Here is a 24,386-nt window from a genome sequence, read left to right as displayed (position 1 = left end):
GGTGTGGTTAAGGTTAGTCATCAAGGTAGTAATTATGCACAATTTATAGTAATTACTACAGTAACTACATGTAACGTGTAACAATGACACTGTAAAATAAAGTGTTTCCAAGCCTTTTTCTAAGACCATTAGCATTTTGAATTCTGACATTATTTTCATGATATTTTCCATCTGAATTCTCATTACTGCAATGTGTCCCGATACATACTTTTGAGGTTTAATCTCATTTGTGATTCTCTTTCTGCAATACAATGTTTGTTTGTCTTTTTTTTATTTAATAAATAGATGGATTTTTTTATTAAAATTTAAACCAGTACAAATACTACAATGATGTATAAATGCTTCATAATTTAGAATAAAATATAATATGTGCTTTATATGTGCTCAGTTTCCATAAAAAAAAAAAAAAATACAATTAAAAATAAATCTTACCAGTCCTAAAAAAACTTTACTTTGCCATACATGTAATTTCTATAATTCATGGGGGACTATATTGGGGCAAAATAAACCAAAAGACAAAGTGAAAGATGAGCTGTAGGAAAAGACTGCATTTAGTTACAGTCATTGAGTTTGATGTAACAGCATCAACTATATTTAATTAATCTCAAAAGTAAATGCATTATACTTTAAAAAAATACTATCACACAAATCTTATACTGTCCCTTCGTTCTACCAATTAAATATGATCAACAGACTTCAATAACCATACCGCTACACATCTCCCAATATTGTTTTCCTTCCCCCGGCCACCTTCAGTGCTGCTCGCATCCATTCAAACAGCTGGAAACATCAGTCACAGCACAATCACAAAGGACATAATAATGACTATCATCATCACCATTATCATTATTATCATTGCCATATGAAGAATGCATTGCCTAGGGAACAAGTGTTGGACTGTAACCACAACTATGACTAAAATTTGATCAGCCAACAGACTATAATAATGTATATGACGTTTACATTTTCAGAAGAAATATACTGTATGTGGTGCTAGCCTGTGCAAAACTTGTGTTCTGGGTGGTTGCAAAGTCAAAAGAGGCCAGCAAAAGAATTTCTAATGATAATTGGTCCCCAAAAAGACTCAAATCCCTCCTTTAATTAATTTTTTGGACATGTTGTCGTCCAGCAGCAGACAATAATAAGTCTGAAGACTTGACCTCTTCTCAGTAAGTTGCGCGTTTAAATTCTACATTGTTTCGGAACTTCTCAATTCTGTTTTGTTCACCTCATTTTTCTCTTCTTGCCTTCTCCTGCATGAACCTGCACTAAAGAGTCCTTAAGATTTGATCCAATTCGCAGATGGTGTGTGAAAGATGTTATTAACCGCACACTCTAAACCTCTCTATCCTAAAAGCCCCGCAGGTCTTCAGAAGGCATGTTCTAACCCTCTCATTCTGTTAAGACCAACAGTAATCAAAATCAAGAAAAGTGTCCAAAAGAGACAGAAGTGTTTTCCAATTTTAAGTAAAATAAAGATGAACCTTGACATCATTTACCCAACAAATTGTTTAATGGCCATATTTCTACTTCAATGAGTCCTTCTAAAATCCAGAGAGATAGTATATTTCTAGTTATTAGTTTAACCACAAATGTAAATATATATATAACCCCTTAACCAGGTCCTAATCGCCCCTCTCTGTGCGGGCCTCGAACCCGGGTCTCCGGCGTGGGAGTCAGGCGCTCTAACAAGGAAGCTAAACACTGCAGCTATTAAATAAATAAATAAAAATTATAAATTATAAATAAAGATTAAAGTCACCTAACACATTTAAACAAACCAGTGCAAGAACGGCCTTTTCAAACATTTCTCAAAACAGAAGAAAGACACAGTTGATCTTGCTCTCTGCACAGCTATAGACGCCAGTATACTGTAAGTACACCACTTTGGCATTTTCAAAAGCGTATGATAGTCTGTAAATGCCAACTTTCATACAAACTGATAGCCATCAGGGTCATCATTTTGTGGATGATTTAGTATGTCTCACACACTTAGATGTGATGTTTTTATGCAGTTATGATGAAGATACTTATACTCTATGTACCTACTTTACTGACACATAAAAGACCATGCAAAAAGCTTTCAGAGCTCCAGGTTGTTTCTATCCCTTCCAGTTAATATGTACAATCTCTTCTCCACATGGCAAGGATGCAAAGCTCAGACTAGGAGTGAGCGGTATGACCAACTTCATATATCAAATCATGTGTGCTTAGTTGTAAATTACCGTAAAAGTATAGTAGATTTCAACCTAAAACTGATAGATTAATTGTTTCATGATACCTTTGGATAATCCAGTGAATGAAACACACTTCATATCATTATTTACTTGGACCTTGGACCTTGGACACAAACCAAAAGATAATTCACAACAAATTATCTCACATCATGTAACACTTGAATTTAAAGGCGCAAATATACTGTGCTCTAAAATGTATCACATGATACATGCAGCCCTGGTACAGAGAGTGCCTTCAGTCAGGTTATTATAGTTCTGTGAAACATTCATTTGTTCATGTGTGTGATATTCCATTCATGCAATGTACAGGCCATTCCCAACAGGTACATGCAATTCTCATCAATCCAAGTGCTGATATCCCAGAGAGATAAAAAAAGACATGAATTCAAATAGTAAGAGGGTGTCCAATAACTCATTGCCCAACCCTAAGACTTACCAGCGGCCAGCTATATATAGGAGTAAACCATTTCGGTAGACCCCTGTATTAAAGAGACTCAACTAAAGGAGTGTTCAAATGAATGCAAAATGATTTGAAAGAGCATAGAAATAATCTATTGTTATTATCTAAGTAAATATAGCATCTACTCTAATTTAAGTCTGCATTATAAGGTTAAGCCTCGCCATTCAGCACTGTTCAACTGATATTCTTTCAGCTAAAACTTTCACTGCTCTGAGTGAAATAAGTGATGAGCTCTCCACTGCGAACATAAAGCAACGGCGATAGTTTCTCACAAGGTCTTCTTTGATCTAGTAATCCAAGGTGACACACTATCACCCCATCTTCTCAGTAAAAGTTTTATGAACCTTTACACCGAGAGAAACTGCAGTGATATTTCTATAGGGTTGGGACGTGACATCTGTCCTCTATCTCACCTAAACAGAGCAAAAAATGTAAGGCCATGAGGGTTGATGGACCCAAGAAGACACAGAGATGTTGCGGAGAACAATTGGAGTACCGTTTTCGCTCTTCGATCCCTCTTTACCGCTTTCTCCCATCCCAGCTGCCACTTCCGAGCACATGCTTTATTACAGGTCACTGCCACACAAGAAAGAGTTTAAAGGGACAAAGTAGCCAGTGTTTCCCACCCGCACGGCACCAAGCTAATTCACAATAAACCTCACAATACAACTCTCTGCTCTTTTCAGGTTCAGACTAGTGGTTCTCATCTGGTGAGTCACGACCAACACAATTTCACTGGAAAACGTAGCTATTTTATGAAGTGACTCTTTCATATAAATTCCTACGATGTGAATCAAACGAAAACATAACATTTTTGGAAATAAAGTAAGCATGATAGTCCACTCCTAAACCTAAACATATCCGTCAATGGGTGTAAGCAGATTGAAAACATAAAATAGTTATCGATTGCCATTAGATTGTGTTAGTCATGTTACAAAAACGGCTGAAACTCAATACAAATAATAAAACAAGCTAACCATATAACCATGCATAGTTAGGATAAATAGACTCAACAACATTTAAAAGGGAGGAGAAAAAACGCTTCCCACATCTTTGCTTGTCGGCATCAAAGCTTATGCATCCAAAACTAGTCAAATATAAATTTAGTTTCTAATTCATCTGTCTCTTTGTAGAAGCTAGTCAAATTAAGTAGACACCAACACAGGAAAGGTAAAAGACACCTTATGAAATTATGCATATTTTCAGAATGTGGACAAATATGCTTATTAGACAATGTCACTTTTACTCATTGCAAGCCATTTTAAGCATGACCTGCATTTAACAAAGGAGTCCATGGAGCTGTATTGTCTCAAAATAGACATTAGACATTATCTTAAAAATGTGTAAAAATATATATACTCTCTAATCCTTAGAAGTGTTTAATCAGAAGAAAATGTCAACTACTACTAATTTGAGGCAATGCGAGACTCACGTGTGACATTTCTAAAAGGTAGCAGGGCTGATGTTTTGAATATTGCTAGTTGCTAGGCAATGACACATCCAGTCTATCCCATAATTACACCAAATATAATTATCCACAGATCCTTCATGCATGCAAAATCTGGTGAGTTTTCAGTTATTGTAGTAGTTTACGATCACACTTTAGTTTAGGATCCAATTCTCACTATTAACTAACTATTAACTACGACTTTTGCCTCAATAAACTCCTAATCATTGCTTCTTAATAGCTAGTAAGGTAGTTAAATTTAGGTTTTGGGTGGATTAAAGGATACGGTCGTGCATAAGGCATTAATATGTGCTTTATAAGTAATAATAAACAGTCAATATCCTAGTAATATGCATGCTACTGTATAAGCAATTAGTTTTAAGAATTGGACCCTAAACTAAAGTGTTACCGAGAAACCTTTCAAATTCCAACCTCAAACTTAGCCCTTGTCTTTAGATGCAGTTGTTGTTTCAGTTTCAGATGTGTTTTATATAAATGATCACATTAGCATGGGAAGTAACGGATCACAGACGACGGAGAGGCACAGAGCCAAACTGTTCTGAGAGGATGGAGAAAGACTGAGAGACAGTGAGGTGACAGAGAAGGATGAAGGAGGGGGGGGTGATGTCTCAGAGGCAAAAGGACAGAAGCCATGCCACAACCACAGAAAGAAACCAGCAGGCCTTTGTTTTCAGAGAACAATTTCAAAGTGGAAAAGAACAAACCCTTGAGCTAGGGAAACATTCCTTCAGCTTCCCTGAAAAAAGGGGCCAATCCCATAGATTGTGATTAGCTTTATTGGTTTAAGAAATGTCACGTTCATGATGTTTGCGTTCAGACATTTGAGGCAGGAAAAAGCTACGTTGTAAATATTCCAAAGAAAGTTTAAAGGACTCTTTATATTAATTTAAAATTTGAATATGTGACCATTAAGATTTTAAAAAAAAAACTGTGATTCTCATTCTCACAAAAAAATAAAATAAAATGCCCAGGTCACATTCAATCCTTAAATAAAAATAAGAAAAGAAAGAAAGAAAGAAAGAAAGAAAGAAAGAAAGAAAGAAAGAAAGAAAGAAAGAAAGAAAGAAAGAAAGAAAGAAAGAAAGAAAAATAACATTTAATTAGGCATCCTTGATTAATTTAAGAAAAGTTGTTTAAAAATATAATAATCTTTTTTTTCTATTGATTTTGGGATACAGTTTGACCCGGGTGTGTTTTTGACAGGTTCTGCGACATTTTAAGATATTAAAATGTTAAATCTTTTGAATCTTTCACTTGCATTTCTGAAAATAATGTTTAATAAACATTATGAATATGTGTGCATTATTAATTATTAATGTTTGTACTGCTTATCATTGAACATCCATGTTACTAATCAATCTGTATCATAAGACATGGGCAACAAGTGTCATCTATGAGTCCACGACAAATACATTATTAATAAGAGGATTATACTTGGTCAAAATTGCAAACAACATTTCCTGCTCATAAAAATATATTCATGTCTAGACACCATATCAGTGACAAGCTTAATTACTGGGGGACTCATTGGGACTCTCAATGGAGCTTAATCCAAGTTGACGCTGAGTAATAATTTGACTGCATTCCCGAGTCAATATCCTTTAGAACTTAAATGTCACATCTCAGCCTGGGTCAGATCTTGTGTCATTTATCTGCAGACAGAGCAGTGAGCTGAAGCTCAAATTAGATATAAAGGAACAAATCAAAAATATGAAACCTGATGACCCTGAAATAATCTGTGAAGAGTTCCCTGCATGGGGAGTTTTTAAATTATCTTCCACAAATAGCCTCCAGTGACTGAAAAATGTTCTGGAACTATACAGTGATCTTCCATGTACTCGCATTGACCCTGACCTTATCATTCAAAGAATCAGTGATAATCAATGAGTTATCATCCCGAATGATAAATAATAATTTAGGATCTCAGTCTGATCACGATTTAAATAGGTATCGAATAAACAATGAATTAAAATGAATTTAATTATGTTATTTGTTTCAACTATACAGACTGAAGAATAAAAATCAGAGTAGGCTACATTTCACCCATACACTCTAAAAATGCTGGGTTGTTTTAACCCAAATATGGACAAACCAGATTTTTAAATTGCATTTTTAATCCAACATTTGGGTTTGTCCATATTTTACCCACAATTGGGTTAAAGCAATTAACCAGCATTTTTTAGAGTGTATATTGTTGTAAATCTCACCAAACCTATAGCAAGAACATGACCAGATCACATATCATCACAAAAAAAGGTGATTTTATAAATTATAGAAGTCATATTATTGTAATAAAAAAATGTGATCATAAAAATGTTCATAAACCATAACCATAAAATACTTGTACATCATTAAAGTAGATATTTAGATTTACATAAAAAACCCTGTACTACAATATTTTACTTTATACACTGATGAAATGACTATTGAGAAACTACAGAGAATGTAATGGGAAATCTTAATCACCATGATAATATTATCACAATTGATTTTGGTGTAAACTGTGATGTGGACACGTTTTGATGAGATTCACCCATACAGTCAAACGTTATATTCATCATAAGAACTGAAACTCATAAACCAATATGATATGCAAGAATGCCTCTCTGGATGCACGAGCACCATTTTGCGTCATAACACTCACTGATATTTGTGTCATGATAACCTCCATCCATATTTCTCCTTGTTCATATAGCCTACACTGCTCAACAAAACTTAATTCATGCACCGCCAACGCTGAGTTGACTTCTCACAGTGTGGATGCTGAAATATGCTGAGCAGTTATTTGAACAGAGCGTAGGGGTCTGGAGCGCGATGCCAAGCGCGCAGGAAATGCGCGTTCCGCTGAGCGCGCTCCCGCGCTGCGTTCCATCAAGTGCCTTTACGCGCAACGATACATTAAAATAGACTCTCAACTGACTGGGAGTCTATGACAGTCCCTTGAACTATATTGTGAAATTTAGTAACTGGAAATGGTCTTTCTATTCCTGGTGGTAAGTGTGGTGTTTCATCGGATTCTCTCAAGCGCCACCAACAGGTCCATTTGTGTTTCATCTTTTAATCCTCGAACACTGGTCTAGAAAAATATTCCACTCAATTAGAGAGAGAGAGAGAGAGAGAGAGAGAGAGAGAGAGAGAGAGAGAGAGAGAGAGAGAGAGAGAGAGAGAGAGAGAGAGAGAGAGAGAGAGAGAGAGAGAGATATGATGGTTATTTTGAGATTCACCCAAGACCACCTTCTATTATTCTAGTCGAAATTCAATAAATTCTGATTTATAAAAATGTCACACATCATCAAATTTAGGCGGGAGCTTGCCAAACAGGAAGTTAGTGACAAATAAAATTTGCAAGGATTTGGCCTTTTGAAAAAAAATAATTGGTATATAATGGGAATCAGCGCTTGAACAGGTTGTAGGCAGTGATAACTACTGGTTTTGCTTATAACTTTTGAATTGTTTGGACCAATCTTATGACCATGATTAGGCCATACTGGGCCTAACTCTCTCTCTCTCTCTCTCTCTCTCTCTCTCTCTCTCTCTCTCTCTCTCTCTCTCTCTCTCTCTCTCTCTCTCTCTCTCTCAAAACAAGTTTGTAACAAGCAAAGCTTCAGTATTTTGACACTAAACTTTTTTGTGACATTGCCACAGTGTCCTGAGATTTACCTCATGAATTTGGTGACACATTTGGAGACTATTGGTATGCTGTCTCCCTTATCTGACACACCCACTTCAGGTCTTGCAGTCTCTAATAATGAAAGTTGAATCAGATGAGGGACACTTACAAAATGTGCAATGCTGGGTTTCCTCCAGGACAGGTTTGAAAACCCCGTCACTATCATGCACAATATTATATCTAGGCTACTTACAAATACAGAACTAATAGTTGATCTATTTCAGGCCATGATATCTATTATACTATTGATTCGCTAATATCACAAAATAAACACTGGGAGAAATGTATAAACATACAGAGATGCAGCACTTAGTCCTGATGTGTGTGTGATTCCAATGGATTCCTCCTCTGGTCATCATAAAGACTGCAGGGATACACAGTGCCTAAAGCATACACTTCACAATCGTTTAATCTCCGGTTGTTTAAGTGCAGCAAAGTAGTCGATAACAGCAGCGCACACACCGGTCAAGTGCGCAGCTTGCCAAGACCCTTTACGCACTTTTACTATCACTCACCTGACTGACCGTTGCTCCTCCGAACCACCACAATTATCAAGACGAGGCAGAAGAAGCGAAGAAAGCGAGCCGGCCACATTTCTGCTTATTTTAAGAAGTTATATCTCCATACATTAGCATGATCAATAGAGAATCCGGGCATTGACAGTCCAGCGTCTGCGTCTCCAGCGCGCGCACTCACGTCTTCGTTCCAGAGCACATCCTGTAACAATAAACTCGACTGGACTGTTTTGTTTTTGCGCTGGGTTCGTTTCTTTTTTAAGTAATTGTGCCTGATTATCCTGATTGTAGGACTTGTAACGATTGCATTACATCGATGGACTCGCAACTTCGGTTTGAGAGTCAGAACACGCCCCTACTTGTACTAAGGACCGCCTACCTGAAGCATGAATGGTCAAAAGAGGCGCTTGAACAGACGAGGCCACGCCCAGCTAACGACTGATTTGCATATACACCTGCTAACACCAGTGTTATGTCAGGGGCTTTTAAACCTTTTCATGCCAAGGATGCCCAAATATGACGATCCTCTTGTGTGTTACCATTATATGTTATACAAAATTATACAATAAAATAACCCTGATTGGTTTCCAGTGTTTAACAAGCAGAATAAAAACCATAATGTCAACATATATTCTGTAAAAAAAAAAAAAAAAAAAAAAATTCCTTGCAACAGCCCTAGATCCCAGTTTGGAAACTTCTGTTTTAGAAACAAAATGATGATAAATTCAAAAGGCATCACAATGCTATTTAAAGGTGGTATTTGGTTTTGCACAATAATTTGAATGAGGCAAATTCATATACCAAAGAAAAAATAATACCTCATATCAGAATGTGTACCAGCCCCTAATTAAAAGTGTAAAATACATATATTTTTCTCTTACAGCCTTGCAGTGCTCTAGTGTCACTATAAACATATGACTATAGTTGTCCATACTGACTATTATTACTGAGTGTTTAAATGAGTTTGATCCTCTCTTTATGAGATGGTTACAGTATATAAGGTGACACGGTGACTATATAACACTAATACCTCATAAGTTACGTGTCAAGCTGAACTCTATTAACCTGTTCAGTCCCTAACCACTAGAGGCCCTCACATTACAATTACAAAGAAGAATACAATCTTAATGGTGACTCAGCATGATCAAAAGCATATCCCTCTGTAAACCATGATCTTCTTCACAGCAGGTATTTGACCGTGGGGATTGATGGGAATGCATTTACGTTAAATTTTAATACACAGTATACATAGTATTATAAATACAAGTTGAATTTACATTCATGTGATTTCTTTTTTTTTTTTCTGATTCTCGTCTGAGGCTTTTAGCTGAAGGCCTAAGTTCAGTGCAGCATTACCAAGATGAAATAAATGTTTGTTTTACAGTAAATTCAAACGGATTTTCACTCAGAAATGTCAATTCTGTTATCATTTACTAACCTTCCAAATATATTCCAAATCCAAATTTTCATTTTTGGGTGAACTATCCCTTTAATTTGTGTTTATTAAAAATGAATGATCTGAATTGAATTTCTTAGTTTTTGTAGTTAGCATGGTCCCATATACTGTACCTACCAGTGTTGAGGGGTACATAATCAGATTACTTTTTTTTCCAAGTAACTAGTAAAGTAACACATTACTTTTAAATTTAAAACAAGATATCTGTTAATGTTTCAAAAAAATAAAGCATGTAACTTTGACTGACAGCTCTCCTGTCCCCATGTTGAGAGTAACCGTGAGTAAGAGCAGAGGCGTGTAAACATGATGCTTATTGTAGTTCTACAATTGTAGTTCTAAACATGCATTTACTTATCTCATAAAAACAGACTCATTATTCCTCAAAATTAATAAAAAACTGTGAAATGCAATCTCAAAATATTATACAAACCTGCAATAATTACATATGATAAATTACACAAATATACTTTATGTATTTAATCTCACTTTATGTATTTGCCGCTATCTTTCGTTGATCCAATTCAAGTATTCAACCATACTAATAAGCAAAAATGACTTAAGATAAACATTACATTTGAGATAAATTTTTTTTGTTGTTATTGCTGAAGAGTGTTGAATTTTCTTCTCCTGCATATTCTTCTTCAATTCAGAATGGCAGCACAGCTAAAAGGTTTGTTTGAGCGGCTCTCTACTGTACAGGCTTGAATGTGCATTTCCTTCAGCCTTTCTTATTCATTTCAGTTTTGGTGTGAAAGGGCCCTTTACATTTGCCAAAAATAGAACTTTGGGGGTTTTTTTGTTATTAAAAAACACAATCAAGCCCAGCCCAGGGTGAAAAAAAGTAACGTAACACATTACTTTCCATAAAAAGTAACTTAGTAACGCAATTGGTTACTTTTTTAGGGAGTAACCCAATATTGTAATGCATTAAAATTAACTTCCCCCAACACTGGTAACTACACCATCTGGCATAAAATAAATAAAAACCCCTGTATACTTTATATGCTGACATTTTTTTTTTTTAATTTTTGCAAGTAGCTACTATTATTTCAATACAAACTGCCTTCACCCCAAACAAACACTCTAGTGTGAAAACACTCTCTAATAGCGCTTTCAAGATAGAAGGCGACTGTGGGTTTTTGTGTAGTTCAATCAGATCAATATGTTCCAATGTTCCATTTAGGACAGAACAGAGGGCATTCACACAAGCAAGAACGGCTCCGAGCCAATAATTCCAAGGCACTTTCTGCTCTTAGAGGTGAAGGTCAAGAGAAGTCCACATTTACTGGCAAGGTTTGTAAAGACAACCAGATCCTATTTATCGATCTTCTTCACCCTTGACTTTAGATTTTCTTTTGCTTTTGGTATTCATTCCTTAGAAGCTAACTTTTATGAAATTAATTATGATTAAAGCAAAACAAGTGTACTCTTTACTCTTGCAAGACAACAAGCTTTGATATCCTGTACTTACAGTATGTATAGGAAGTAGTTACTATGTCTGTTTTCAAAGAAATTGAAGGCAAAAACCGTACAGCACCTTAAAACATCAACCTGCACCCTTGACGCACTTCCCACATCTTTTTTCAAAAGTGTGTTAAACAGCTTAGAAGCAGATCTCCTAGAAGTGGTAAATGCCTCACTTCTCTCTGGGAGTTTTCCAAACTCCCTGAAAACTGCAGCTGTCAAGCCCCTCCTGAAAAAGAGCAATCTGGATAAGACCATCTTAAGCAATTATAGACCAATCTCAAATCTTCCTTTCATAGGCAAGCTCATTGAAAAAGTTGTCTTCAATCAGCTGAACAAATTCTTAAGCTTGAATGGATACTTTGACAATTTTCAATCTGGTTTCCGATCGCATCACAGCACAGAGACAGCACTCATAAAGATAATAAATGATATTCGCTTAAATACTGATACAGGCAAATTATCAGTGCTGGTACTACTCGACCTCAGTGCTCCATTTGACACTGTTGATCACGACATAATTGACAGGCTGGAAAACTGGGTCAGGCTTTCTGGGATAGTCCTAAAATGGTTCAGGTCATACTTAGAAGGGAGAGGTTATTATGTGAGTATAGGAGACCATAAGTCTGAGCGGACATCCATGACATGTGGAGTCCCTCAAGGCTCAATTCTTGTTCAACCTGTATATGCTCCCAATGAGCCAAATAATGAGAAAGAACCGAATCTCTTACCACAGCTATGCAGACGACACACAGCTCTACTTAGCCCTATCGCCTAATGACTACAGCTCCATTGACTCCCTGTGCCAATGCATTGATGAAGTAAACAGTTGGATGTGCCAAAACTTTCTTCAGTTAAACAAAGACAAAACTGAAGTCATTGCGTTTGGAAACAAAGATGAAGTTCTCAAGGTGAATGCATACCTTGACGCTAGGGGTCTAACAACTAAAAATCAAGTCAGGAATCTTGATGTGTCTCTAGAGTCAGACCTTAGTTTCAGTAGTCATGTCAAAGCAATAACTAAATCAGCATACTTCCATCTGAAAAATATTGCAAGAATTAGATGCATACAGAACGCTGCTGCCAGGATTCTGAGCAGAACCAGAAAATATGAACATATCACACCAGTCCTCGGGTCTTTACACTGGCTGCCAGTTACATGTAGGATTGATTTTAAAGTATTATTACTGGTATATAAATCATTCAATGGGCTAGGACCTCAATATATTGCAGATATGCTCACTGAATATAAACCTATAGATCACTCAGATCATTAGGATCACATCAGTTAGAAACACCAAGGATTCACTCTAAGCACGGAGAGTCTGCTTTTAGCTATTATGCTGGAACCAGCTTCCAGAGGAGATCAGATGTGCTCCTACAGTAGTCACATTCAAATCCAGACTCAAAACACATCTGTTTAGCTATGCATTTACTGAATGAGCACTGTGCCACTGTTCGTCCGACTGTTTTTACTGTACTTCGTTTTATTTTTTATTCTAAACTGTTTTAGTTATTTTGATTATTTTAATGTCTTCTATGTAAAGCACTTTGAATTACCATTGTGTATGAAATGTGCTATATAAATAAACTTGCCTTGCCTTGCCTTGTATTTGAAGGACATTTAAATAAGTAATCGGTGCACTCATATTGCCAATCTTATAGTTTCTTGCTGCTAGAGAATTTGCTCTCAATTTTCCATTATCATGGTTATATATAGTTCTCCAGACCTATTCCATCTACTAGAAAACAAATGATCACATTGTCCTCAAAAATATTAAGCAGCACAACAACAAATCAGCATTTTAGAATTATGTGACACCGAAGACTGGAGTAATGATGCTGAAAAATGCAGTTTTGCATCACTGGAATGAATTACATTTTAAAATATAGTTATTATAAACTGTAATAATATTTCACAATATTACTATTTTTTAATGATTTTATGCAGCTTTGGTGACCAAATATAAAAAATACCACAGATCCCGAACTTTTGAATGGTAGTTTGTAAGGGTGAGTAAATTATGACAGTTTTTTTTTTTTTTTTTGGAGGAATTTTTGTTATTTTGGAACAAAATGTTATAGCCTGGATATCCAGCAAATCTGGTGAATTGGTCTCAGCTGTTTGAACCAAGCCTGCTATTGATCTTAAAACTATATGATTAAAAATTAAAATAGCTCCAGGAACCTGGGGCTGAGAGTTTGATCTGAGTACGGGATATATAAAAGATGCACAGTCATGAACAGACCAAGTACAGTGCTGAGCAGAGTAAATAACCAGTCTGGCTTTTTGTTGCTGATCAAACATCAACCCTGTCTTGGTGGAGAACTTGCTATTTGCACACAGGGACAGTTGTAATGGAAATCAGAGATCATCATGGTGTGTGTGTGTGTGTCATTCATTTTCTCCATAAAAAAAGTTCTCTCAATGATTTCAACTTTTTTTCTTTTTTTGTTAAACATGATTTTTAATTGCCTAATTCTTGGTAAAGATCTATGCTACCCATAATCCTAAAAATGTAGCTGTTACCATGGAAACGAGAATCACACCAAAAGAGTTCAGAAGTGACCGCCCACTCCCATAAAGCATTCTGCATGATGAAATCAATCCGGAAATCGTAATTACAGAGTGATTTGTGAAATGATTTACATCTAAATAAAATGGATGCCATATACATATTTTATCGGCATTTTCACTGAGTCATGGCAAACTCATGGCAAAATCTATGAGTTTCCTCACAGGTAATTATGACTTGATGTCCGTGTGTGTGCTCAACCTGTAAATCCCATCATTCCAACATGACAAGCACACAAAACAGAATGAGATATTAGTTTAGTCATAACTATTTTATTTGCATTATTTACAGTCTCAGATACTGCACAATTTCAGTTTAAACGCCCCAAGCTCCACCTACAATTTCAGGTTTAGTTTATTGGCAGGTCTAATATTTACCCATATTGTGTGTGATAAATAATAGATATGTTACATATGCAACATACACATTGTATATGCCCAGTTTCTCTTTCCTCAAGGGCATTCCTGCAGGGATGTACATCAGGGGTACGTGTTGGGCCCTGTCTTATTACATTTCCTCCCAGACTTTTAAATGTGTGTGACATCTAATCAGAATGTGAAGTGTTAGGGAGGGTAAAGGTAAGGGCATCTCCACGTTACCTTCCATCATTTCTGCATCCTCCCATCTTGCTCACTAACTTCACAGCATCTCTAGGTCACTGTGTCATAATACTTAGTTGGCCTCCTCTTCAATGATTTATGGCTTTATGCTAATCATGGATTAAAATGCGACTGAGTCGTTTAGAGAAGGGTAGATGGATATAAAGGTGTACGAGGGCACTCACTGAAATTGTGACAGCTCTTTAGAATGCATCACCAGATATTCATTTATGATATTGGGGTCAACTTTTTTGACCAATTATGGCAACTGAATGTGCTTTGTGTGTGTGTGTGTGTGTGTGTGTGTGTGTGTGTGCATGTGTGTTAATTTCCAATGATCCACATGACATTTCTAATCAGGTTTGTGTGCCAGTTTGCCTTTTTTTTAAAACAAAGATCCTGCTTAATGGAGGGAACTGAGAAGTGGTGAGTACATGAGCACTGGAATATGAAATTTTAATTAAGTCTACATTGCAATTTTGCCATTTTCAAGACAATTAAGCAATGAGGTAATTAATAATTTGCTCATGTTAAAGGTAATCATAAGCATCCATGAGCAAAGAAGATGAATTTAAAGAAGATTAATTTAAATATAGTTAATACTGTCCAATTCTACAAAATATACACTACCTGTCAAAAGTTTGAAATGATGATGTTTTATTTTTTTTTGAAAGAAGCCTCTTTTGCTCACCAAAGCAGCATTTGAACAGTGAAAACAGTAATTTGTGAAATGTTATTTCAATTTAAAATAACTGTTTCTATTGCAATATATTTTAAAATGTCATTTATTCCTGTAATGATTGAAATGTCAGCATTATTACTTTAGTGTCACATGATCCTTCAGAAATCATTCTAATATGCTGATTTATTGTTATAAAAACCATTATTGCTGCTTACTATTCTTGTGGAAAGCGTGATACGTTTTCTTCAAGATTCTTGAACAGCACTTATTTGAAATAGAAAATATAAATTAAATATTGTAAAACACTTCTGATCAATTTAATTCACCGTTGCTGAATAAAATAATTTATTTATTATTTTTAATTTACTCATTTACTTTACTTTCCACAAACTTTTGAATGGTAGTGCATCACAGTCTCTAAAAATATTAAGCAGAAAATATATTGATAATAAAACTAAAAATAAACTCTCAAGCAGCAAATCAGCATATTAGAATGATCATGTGACCCTGAAATGATGCTGAAAATGTAGCTTTGCCATTACAGGAATACATTACATTTTAATTACATGTATATGTAGGCCTACATATGCATAAATAAAGCAAAACACATTATGCATGAAATCTAGTTGTCATTGTAAGCATTACACTAAATAAATAAAGCTGCTTTGAAAGACCCCGAGTGACCCTGAATAAATTAATGGCACTGTACTTTATTTATACGTGCTTCAATATGCAATATTTCGTCTTTAAATTGCTTTTGATGACATTAGTGTCTCAGAGTGAATGTTTTTCTGAAATATATAATATTTTACCCTTTAAATTAATAGTTTACCCATACAATTTTATTTATCCCCATTTACTTACTTCCACGCTGTTCTGATGAACACAAAAGAAAGAAAATTGAAGAATCATTCCTCTTTTTCTAACTTCAAAAAAGGTGCAAAAGCACCCTAAATGTGGTTCTTATGACGTGTGCACTATATTGCAAGTCTTCTGAAGCCATTCAATAGGTTTATGTGAGGAGCAGACTGGAATTTTTTATTTTTTTTTATTGATTATAATGCTTGTCTTAAATAGTATAATGTTTAAAGATGCTATCGGAAAAATGTGTGCAACATAAATGCCAATAAGCACCAGTATTTCCTAATCGTCAGACTGTATATACTTACTTTCTAGTCTTGACAGTTCTTGAGTATTCAATAGATACCTCAGACAAGGGGCTTTCAATTCAGCAGCTATCTCTCTCCGACTCTCCCCCAAAGCCTTTCAAACTGACAGGTGACTGACAGCGCAGTTGTCACTCATTTACAGCCACCACGAATGACAAAATGCACACTGGGAAAACACTGTTGTTGAAATATGCTGTACACATGCGGTGTGGGAGGAGGGTGATATAATTCAAGCGGTCACTCTGTCATTGTGCTGTTAAAAATGTGTACAATTCAGATATTTCCATCAGTGTTGATGATGTGTCTGAGCACTAGGCACCAAATTCCCATATTCTATATGAAGCACAAATTGTCATTTTCATTTTCATGACAGTGAGGCATCATGTGTGAAGACAGCAACCAATAACAATGGGTCATCATTTCAGAAATGTTAGTGGCCCCAGAAAGTATTGGGCACTTTATACACAAACAAACAATAGATGATGAAACCATGTGCGAGTGGAATTTATTTTAAAGATATGCAAGCACTTTTACAAGAATTCTATTTCAAAGTAATGCTTCTTTTGAACTTTCTATTCATCAAACAAAGTAAAAACAGTAATTATGACATGGCGTGAACGTATATGTGTCATGTTCTCATTGGTTCATTGTCTTGTTAATCTTGTTATCAGTTCTGTCTTTTCATTGGTTCATGTTTATTAGTTCCACTTCGTCATTGGTTGTTGTTGTCATGTTTTTTTCCCCATGATCATGTATTTAAGGCCTCTTGTTTGCCATGTTAAATTTGTCTTGTATTGAAGTTATGCTGTTCCAGATCATTGGCTCGAGTCAAGTTTATAGCTCATGTTTTAGATTTATTTTAATGGTTTATGTTAAACATTTTGGGGTTTGGTTAACTGTAAATAAACTGGACTTGGGTTTGTTCGTCGTCATTCTTGGGTCCGTATCATCGCCTTCATCTGCTCCATGTCAGCCGCCTCGTGACAAATATTTCACAATATTGCCATATTTTGTTATGATTTTTAAATATTTCAGGGGCGTATCAGTATCTAAATATTTTTGGGAACCACTGTATATCCCCTGACATATTTTTTATAACATAACATGCAGTTACATTTGCTGCACCGCTGCTAAATAGCTCAACTTAGACAAGCTCAAAGCTGTTTTACCATTTGCACTGAACTTGGGTAAAGCTCTCTTAATTACATCCCCTTTTTTTTAATTATGTGGCTTGACATTTACCATAGGCTTTCCTAAGTTAACGCTGACCAACTTTTGATCTGGGAGTCAAAATATCCCAGACCTGGAGAACAGAATAAAAGACTTCTCTGCTGTTTCATTAAGCAATTTCACAACATCCTGAGAAATGTCACCACTCAGGCATAACACATTACCTTTCACAAAATTTACATGAGTAAATGTCAATAATCCCACCTGCTCTCACCAGAGATCCACACAAAGGATAAAGATTAGGATGAAATGGAGAGTGTTTGTGATAGAAAGTAAAGTTGAACCCCTGTTTATACATAATCTATGCTTCATCAAAACTCAACATAGCAATTTAGGATCATAGTTGTATTAATGATGTAACTATTTTTTAATCCACAACATCAAATACGAATGAGAAAAAATATAATAAACTTAATGTTGGAAACCTGCCATACAGCACACTGACACAAACCAGACATTAAACAAGACATTAAGCATGTAGTTAATTAGAGATATAGTTCAATTAAAATTAATGTTATGTCCTGGCTCCTTATGTAACTGTGACCTTGATTTTATTAGACATTATGTCTTATTATTATTGACATTATTAAACCTGGGAGTCCAAAAGAGTCAATTCTTTTAAACATTGTTAATCAAGAATTGATTTCCAAGGCTAGAATTGATTCCCCTAATCATTACACATCCCAGAAGAGCTCTAACAGCTAAATAGGGGCTTTTGGTTCATCCCAGCGACTCTTCTGATTCTGTTCACAAAAACAACTCGTTCAGATTGGTTCACTGCTTCGTTCAGTGACTCTGCAAGTTACGAGTGAATACTCAGTAATGTCACTGTAACTGTATTCTTTCAAAACCACACAGTTGTTCACTTCCGAAATACCATAACTAATCAACACGGCTCATTTCATTGAAGCAAGAGGCTTTAATACAATGGTGATGCAATATCGATCAAAACGTGAAGTGTTAGTTCACCCAAAAATGAAAATTCTGTCATTAATTACTCACCCTCATGCCCTTCCAAACCCGTAAGTCCTTCATACATCTTCGGAACACGAATTGAGATCATTCTGATAAAATCCGAGAGGTTTCTGAAACATCAATGGGCAACAACGTCATTGCAACTTTCAAGCCCCAGAAAGGTAGTAAAGACATTGTTAAAATAGTGGTTCAAAACGTAATGTTATGAAGCGACGAGAGTACTTTTTGTGCCCATAAACAAAACAAAAATAACGACTTTTATTCAACGATCTCTTCTCTTCAACGTCATTCTCCTACGCTGTTGACGTAGTAAACAGTGCGGTACTTCAGGGTTCTACGTCAAAGATACACTGTAAAATTGTAAACAGACATTGTGACTCATTGTAAGGGAAACATCAGGCAATTAAATTAAATGGAATCGTGTTTGACAAATGTACCCTCATAATTAAATAGAAAACGTTCAAACAAGAATATGCATCACACTACAGATCTGCCTTGCCTTCCTTCATTAAAAACAAACATTACACATTTCGCCCCCCACACAGGGAATGTTTTGGCTGTTTTCTGTGGCTTGTTGCACTCTAATCTACAAGCATGACACCTCAGCTCTTTTCATAACAGACCATCCAGGGGTGACCAATCCAATCAGGCTGTTTAATCCACCAAATCTAGTCCCTGGATCCCGACCTTATGCATCTATTAGTAGAGCTGATCCCACTAGGTAATTGGAAGACTGCAGTGCTCATCTACATAACTCCCTTCCTAAATATTCTAGCCTGTTTTTGGTCAAGTCAGCACTGCAATGTTATATTCCAAGAAGGTACAAAGGGATATTCCATCCTTGAAATGTGAAATTCATGAAAAATCATGAAAAATTCAGTAATATGCTCATTTCAAATATTAATAAATAAGTACTGGTGTAGCAGTTAAAGCTCCTGGCTTGTATTAGGTAGCTGGTTTAAACCCCACCAGGACCATCACCATTGTGTACTCGAACAGGGTACTTAGTCCACCCTCTAATGAGTGTACTGTAATGTTGCTATGAATATAAATTAATAACTACAGTATTTTCTGGAAAAGTCAAAATTGTATTGTTGAGGGAAAAAAACTAAAAACTAAAAAAGTCACATCAGTGTATAAGACATTTTTATTGTTACATAAAAAATGAGGTAAAATACTGGTAAATAAATTAAAATGTTTACAAAAATTACAAACACTATAAACATGTATTTTAGTTGCCCTCACTCCACAACAAATCCTTTATGTAACGGTATTCTAGGGAGACCCTAAATGGACATGATGGAAAACAAATATTTCAATGGGGGAAAAAATATTTCAATGCATTTGCATTTTCTCGCAAAAGGTTTGTACAGTACATTTTTGTACAAAAATACAGTACTTGCAATTAAAAGGTTTTATTTTCCCAACGACGGCAACGACCAGCATCCAGTGGTTTAATCGCGGTCAGTGTGAATGGGGGTTTAGAGTAACTTGATCATAAAGCTCATATTTATTTCCAGCACATAAAATTCTTTATTCATTTATTTATCTTTTTACATTAAACTATAATGTATGCATTTCACTTTGAGTGTGTCTGCTAAAGGAATGTGGATCACTATCAGGGATAGATGATCAGATAGAATATCTGATTAGGACTTCAAGTGAAATCAATCATATATTTTTACACAAGCAAATTCCTCCATAATGATCCAGCATTCACCCAGAACTTCTAGTTGAGCTGGAACGCCCACTGCAAAAGACTGGGGTGTTCAGGAATTGAAGCTTTATGCCATCTATGCTGTCGATATACCACAGAAAATACTTGTCGATAACTGTTTTTGAGTTTAGACTGCGATAAAATCCTGTGCAAAGGATGTATCCAATTTTCAGCATCTGTCATGATCATGTAAAGCTAGTAAACCCTGTAACTTTTACATGATATGCCAACGCATCAAAAGTGATATGTGGATTGACATATTTTCCCCCTTGGTTAAAATATTATTAAAAAATTGCTAAAGGTTTTGTAACCATATTGCATATTTATGATTGGAGTCAGTTGTTTTATTCGTGATAACGCACTGAAACATGCCAGATTGTACGGACATAATTTCTGACCAGGCTGTCATACAAAGAAATTATGAACACATGCAAAAACAAGAGAGAACAAACAAAATATTAGTCGAAATATATAGTCAATGCTTTTTTCCTGTTAGTTGTTTTGCATAGTAAACTAAACCTGTAGCTTGCCATTTTTTTTGGCAAATAATTTTGTCTTAGATAAGTAACCAAGATTAGGGTTTTGTTCTTCCCTCATATTTAACAAATATAAAATATTTTCCTCATACGTTGATGGTTTAATCAAACTTAGGGTCAATAAAAAGAAAATATACCCTCCAGATATCACTTTTAGCCACTGTATATATAGTTGTTCTTTTATATTTATGATGCTTGGCATTTATTTAGCAAATTTGGAACATATGTAATGCATAAATCATAATGTTGTCAGCAAAAGTAGTGGGAAAAGTAGTCTTGGTTATGTAGTTGCAGTATCTTTATATTTTTTTGTTATAATTTGCGATATTTTGATTTTACAGAATTGTTATATGGCACATACACCAAGACGACAAGCAACTGACTTTGTGGATGTGGATCCAAGTTAAAATGAAGAATATCACAGATGAAGAATATCACAGATGCTTCTTATAATGCTTAACCCAGAACATGCCTTTATTTTAAGAAAACAAATTTAATTTAATATTGTCATATTGTATATTACTCCACAGTGTTTTACACAAGGAGCGCAGGAAAGTAGCTTGGCCTAAAAAGTTCTAAACTATAAATTAGACAGCTATTCTTACTGCTAGCAGTGCAATGCCAATTTAGTCCATTCTGGGTCCTTCAATTGATGCTAAAATCAAGTCATCACAAAGCTAGTTTCTCTCAACAAACTTTAACGAAGTAGCGAGAAACAAATTTACTAAATATTTACTCAATCGAAAAAACAAACCACCCTTGAGGAATTTCAACATCCTCCTTTCTCTTTCCATCGCATAATATCAAATTTTCCCAGTAGTTCCCTAGTCATGTTCCACACGTTCACCAGTGCGGGTACAAGAGGTTTGGAAATTGATTCCTCTTAAAACGAGACGGCTGTTGCCTCTCTGAACACACTACCGCTATAGAGAGACCTACGCACTACAGTATTCCAAGCATCCAGTCCTCAATAGAATGAAATCAAGGAGACCAGAGAGGTGACTCCATAGTGGGCGAACACAGTAGGATCGTCTCACGGATGATTTAAAGGACCGATAACCTCTGGAACACACTGCTCGGAGAATAAAGTTCAGACACGGCCTCCACCAGCAAGCTAAACTGTTGGAGACGCTGCTAGCTGGTAAACAATATCTCTAGCACAGCATCCACATCAGGCTTTCTGTGATTTCACCTCCTGCTTCAAGATCCTCTCATTATGTGCTTTGTGTTGCATGAGCTTTCTCCATGGATTTGTGGGTGTTCTTCTCTGGAGATCTCGGCTTGGATTTAATAACAGCATTAGAGAGAGGCAGAGAATTCAATTGAAGCTAGAATCTTTGAGACCAAGTCCAAGATGCTTTCCATACTTATTTCATAAGAGCAACCACGCGCACGCGCACTCACACACACACGTTTACCAGATTTACAAATGAGGACGTCCCTGAAGGGATTCTGGGTAATAATTTGTCCCCAAAATATAGTTAGTAGGCGCGCACACGCACACACACACACACACACACACAAAGAATAAATTTTAACAAATAGGTCTACTCTAAATCATAGACCTCGACCAGATGAGTTTGAACTTTTAGTTTCTAGTTTACATTTTATATATATTCAAATAGAAAACAGTTATTTTAAATTGTAATAACGTTACACAATATTACTGTTTTACTGTATTTTCAATCAAATAAATGCAGCCTTGGTGCATTTTTGAATAGTGGGCTGAATCATTGGACACATTTGACCATACTGTTGACTTTAAAATATAATTAAAAACTATTTACATATAAGGCCAACAGCAGCCATGCACGTTTTGTCTTGTTTTCGCCAGATAACTAAAAAAAAATAATAATTCAATTTCTTGACATATGTTTTATGTAAAGACTGTGCAACAAAGACAAAAAGATATTTATAAAACGGGACATAAAAATAATGCATGGCCTGTGTTGGCTTCCATACCTCGGCAAATTCTATAATTTTTTTCAATTCCGTCTGGTGCTGCTATTGTCACATACATTTTACACTGCACCTTTAACTTTAGTGACATACCTTTGTTAGTCTGTCGGTCATTATGTGCACATTTGGACTGAATTACTTCAGGAAACCTGGAAAAACTGACAATTTCAGGACAGATATTTGGTCTTCTGAAGTTACCACAATCACGACAAAATTGCACACATACTTCCCAGGCTCAGCAGAGTCGTTTCCAGATCAGTCGATCAAACCATTAACCTGCACATAGAGTGCATCCACACACTGAGCAGATTCTAGATCATTTCACCAGTCCACCAATAAATGTGTTCATGAACGATACACCCAGTCAACCTCCCACCGAAAAATAAATCATACAGTGATACATCAGTGAGCAAGTAAATGAGTTCATATATCAATCACTCAACCAGAGCTGCCCATTCAATTGAGTACAGCCAACAAAATTAATTTAGTGGAAACAGATGCAATTTGGAAGTCAGAGTGATAAGGACCATCAAACTGAAGTGCTTGTTGTGACTTTGTAAACATGTAAATGTGTTTAAACCTGTAACTGGAAACTGTGAGCACAGCACAGGCCTGAAAAAGCCAGGATGAGCACACATATGTGAGTTTACCACATACAATATATCATTTCTGTATAATCAACATGCGGGGTCACAGATTACATATTGAACTGAATGAGCCACATATTTAAGAACTATTTTAATGGCTATATTTTAACTGAACTTAGATGATTCTGAATAGAGTCCAAGAGGAATAGAGTGTATGTTTGGACTATTGATTCACAGCAGAATAAAATAAGGTTGGAATTTACAAAGAGACAGAAATACTAAATGAAATGCGCCTATGAAATTCAAAAGAGCTACTGGAAGGATCAAGTGGGAATAGTGGGATAAACAGGAGTATAGTCAGTATGTAACTACTGGTCACGCCAGTAACCACATGATGGCGGGTTTTGTTTTGAGTGGTGTACAGTATATAAGTACTATTAGTACTTATATAGGCCTACTGTAGTTAGGTTAAAGGATTTTATTTTTGATCTAGACACTAAAATATCATAAAGACTTGAGGGTGGTCTCGTTTGACCTAACCTTAAAACCACTCACACTACTCTAACATCGTGACAGTGAGTTTTGCCTTGGCAATCACTGCACATATTTTCTTCAGAAAATGCAAAAGCCTTAATTTAATCCTGCGTTTTTATCTTTTATGTCTTTTTTTTTTTTCTCAGACCAAGCATTGTATTGCAATGTTGGCTTGGAGACTGTATAATTATTTCATGACTAATAATGTGCTCCATTATGTAATTAGATCTTTTGTAATTAAAATGAGATGTTTGTAATTATATCTGATCAGAAACTGAGCCATACTAAAGTTTTGAAGAAAAAAAATTAAACCTGGAAATTAGGATGTTAAGAGAAATCACGTCTAAAAATGGTAAAGATTAACCAGAAAGTCTGAGCCTATTTTAGGATAGGATCACCAAAATATGAAAATTCCTAATTTCTTACTTGACTTCATCTCCAAAACTGTATGACCTAATTACCTAAATAGTAATTTGCATAATGCTGTTTCCAATTTTGAAGATAGATAGATAGATAGATAGACAGACAGACAGACAGACAGACAGACAGACA

General features: G+C 35.7%; 1 protein-coding gene and 1 long non-coding RNA gene across 2 annotated transcripts in view; one reads left to right on the top strand and one right to left on the bottom strand.

The window, feature by feature from the left end:
- si:ch73-383l1.1 (receptor tyrosine-protein kinase erbB-4) overlaps positions 1-8,696 on the bottom strand; it is a 219,642-nt gene extending 210,946 nt beyond the window's left edge. The window contains exon 1 of the mRNA XM_056258704.1: positions 8,351-8,696. Within this exon, the coding sequence (XP_056114679.1) occupies positions 8,351-8,429 (79 nt within the window). The 5' untranslated portion in view covers positions 8,430-8,696. The remainder of the gene's footprint in view (positions 1-8,350) is intronic.
- The window catches only part of LOC130091042 (uncharacterized), a 221,108-nt gene that overhangs the window by 22,187 nt on the left and 174,535 nt on the right, over positions 1-24,386 (top strand). The window lies entirely within an intron of this gene.

Source organism: Rhinichthys klamathensis, unplaced genomic scaffold, assembly GCF_029890125.1.
Source record: "Rhinichthys klamathensis goyatoka isolate OS25496 unplaced genomic scaffold, OSU_Roscu_1.1 h1tg000157l_1, whole genome shotgun sequence".
Taxonomy (NCBI): domain Eukaryota; kingdom Metazoa; phylum Chordata; class Actinopteri; order Cypriniformes; family Leuciscidae; genus Rhinichthys; species Rhinichthys klamathensis.
The sequence above is the reverse complement of the archived record's forward strand: the minus strand, read 5'-3'. Positions and strand labels throughout refer to the sequence as shown.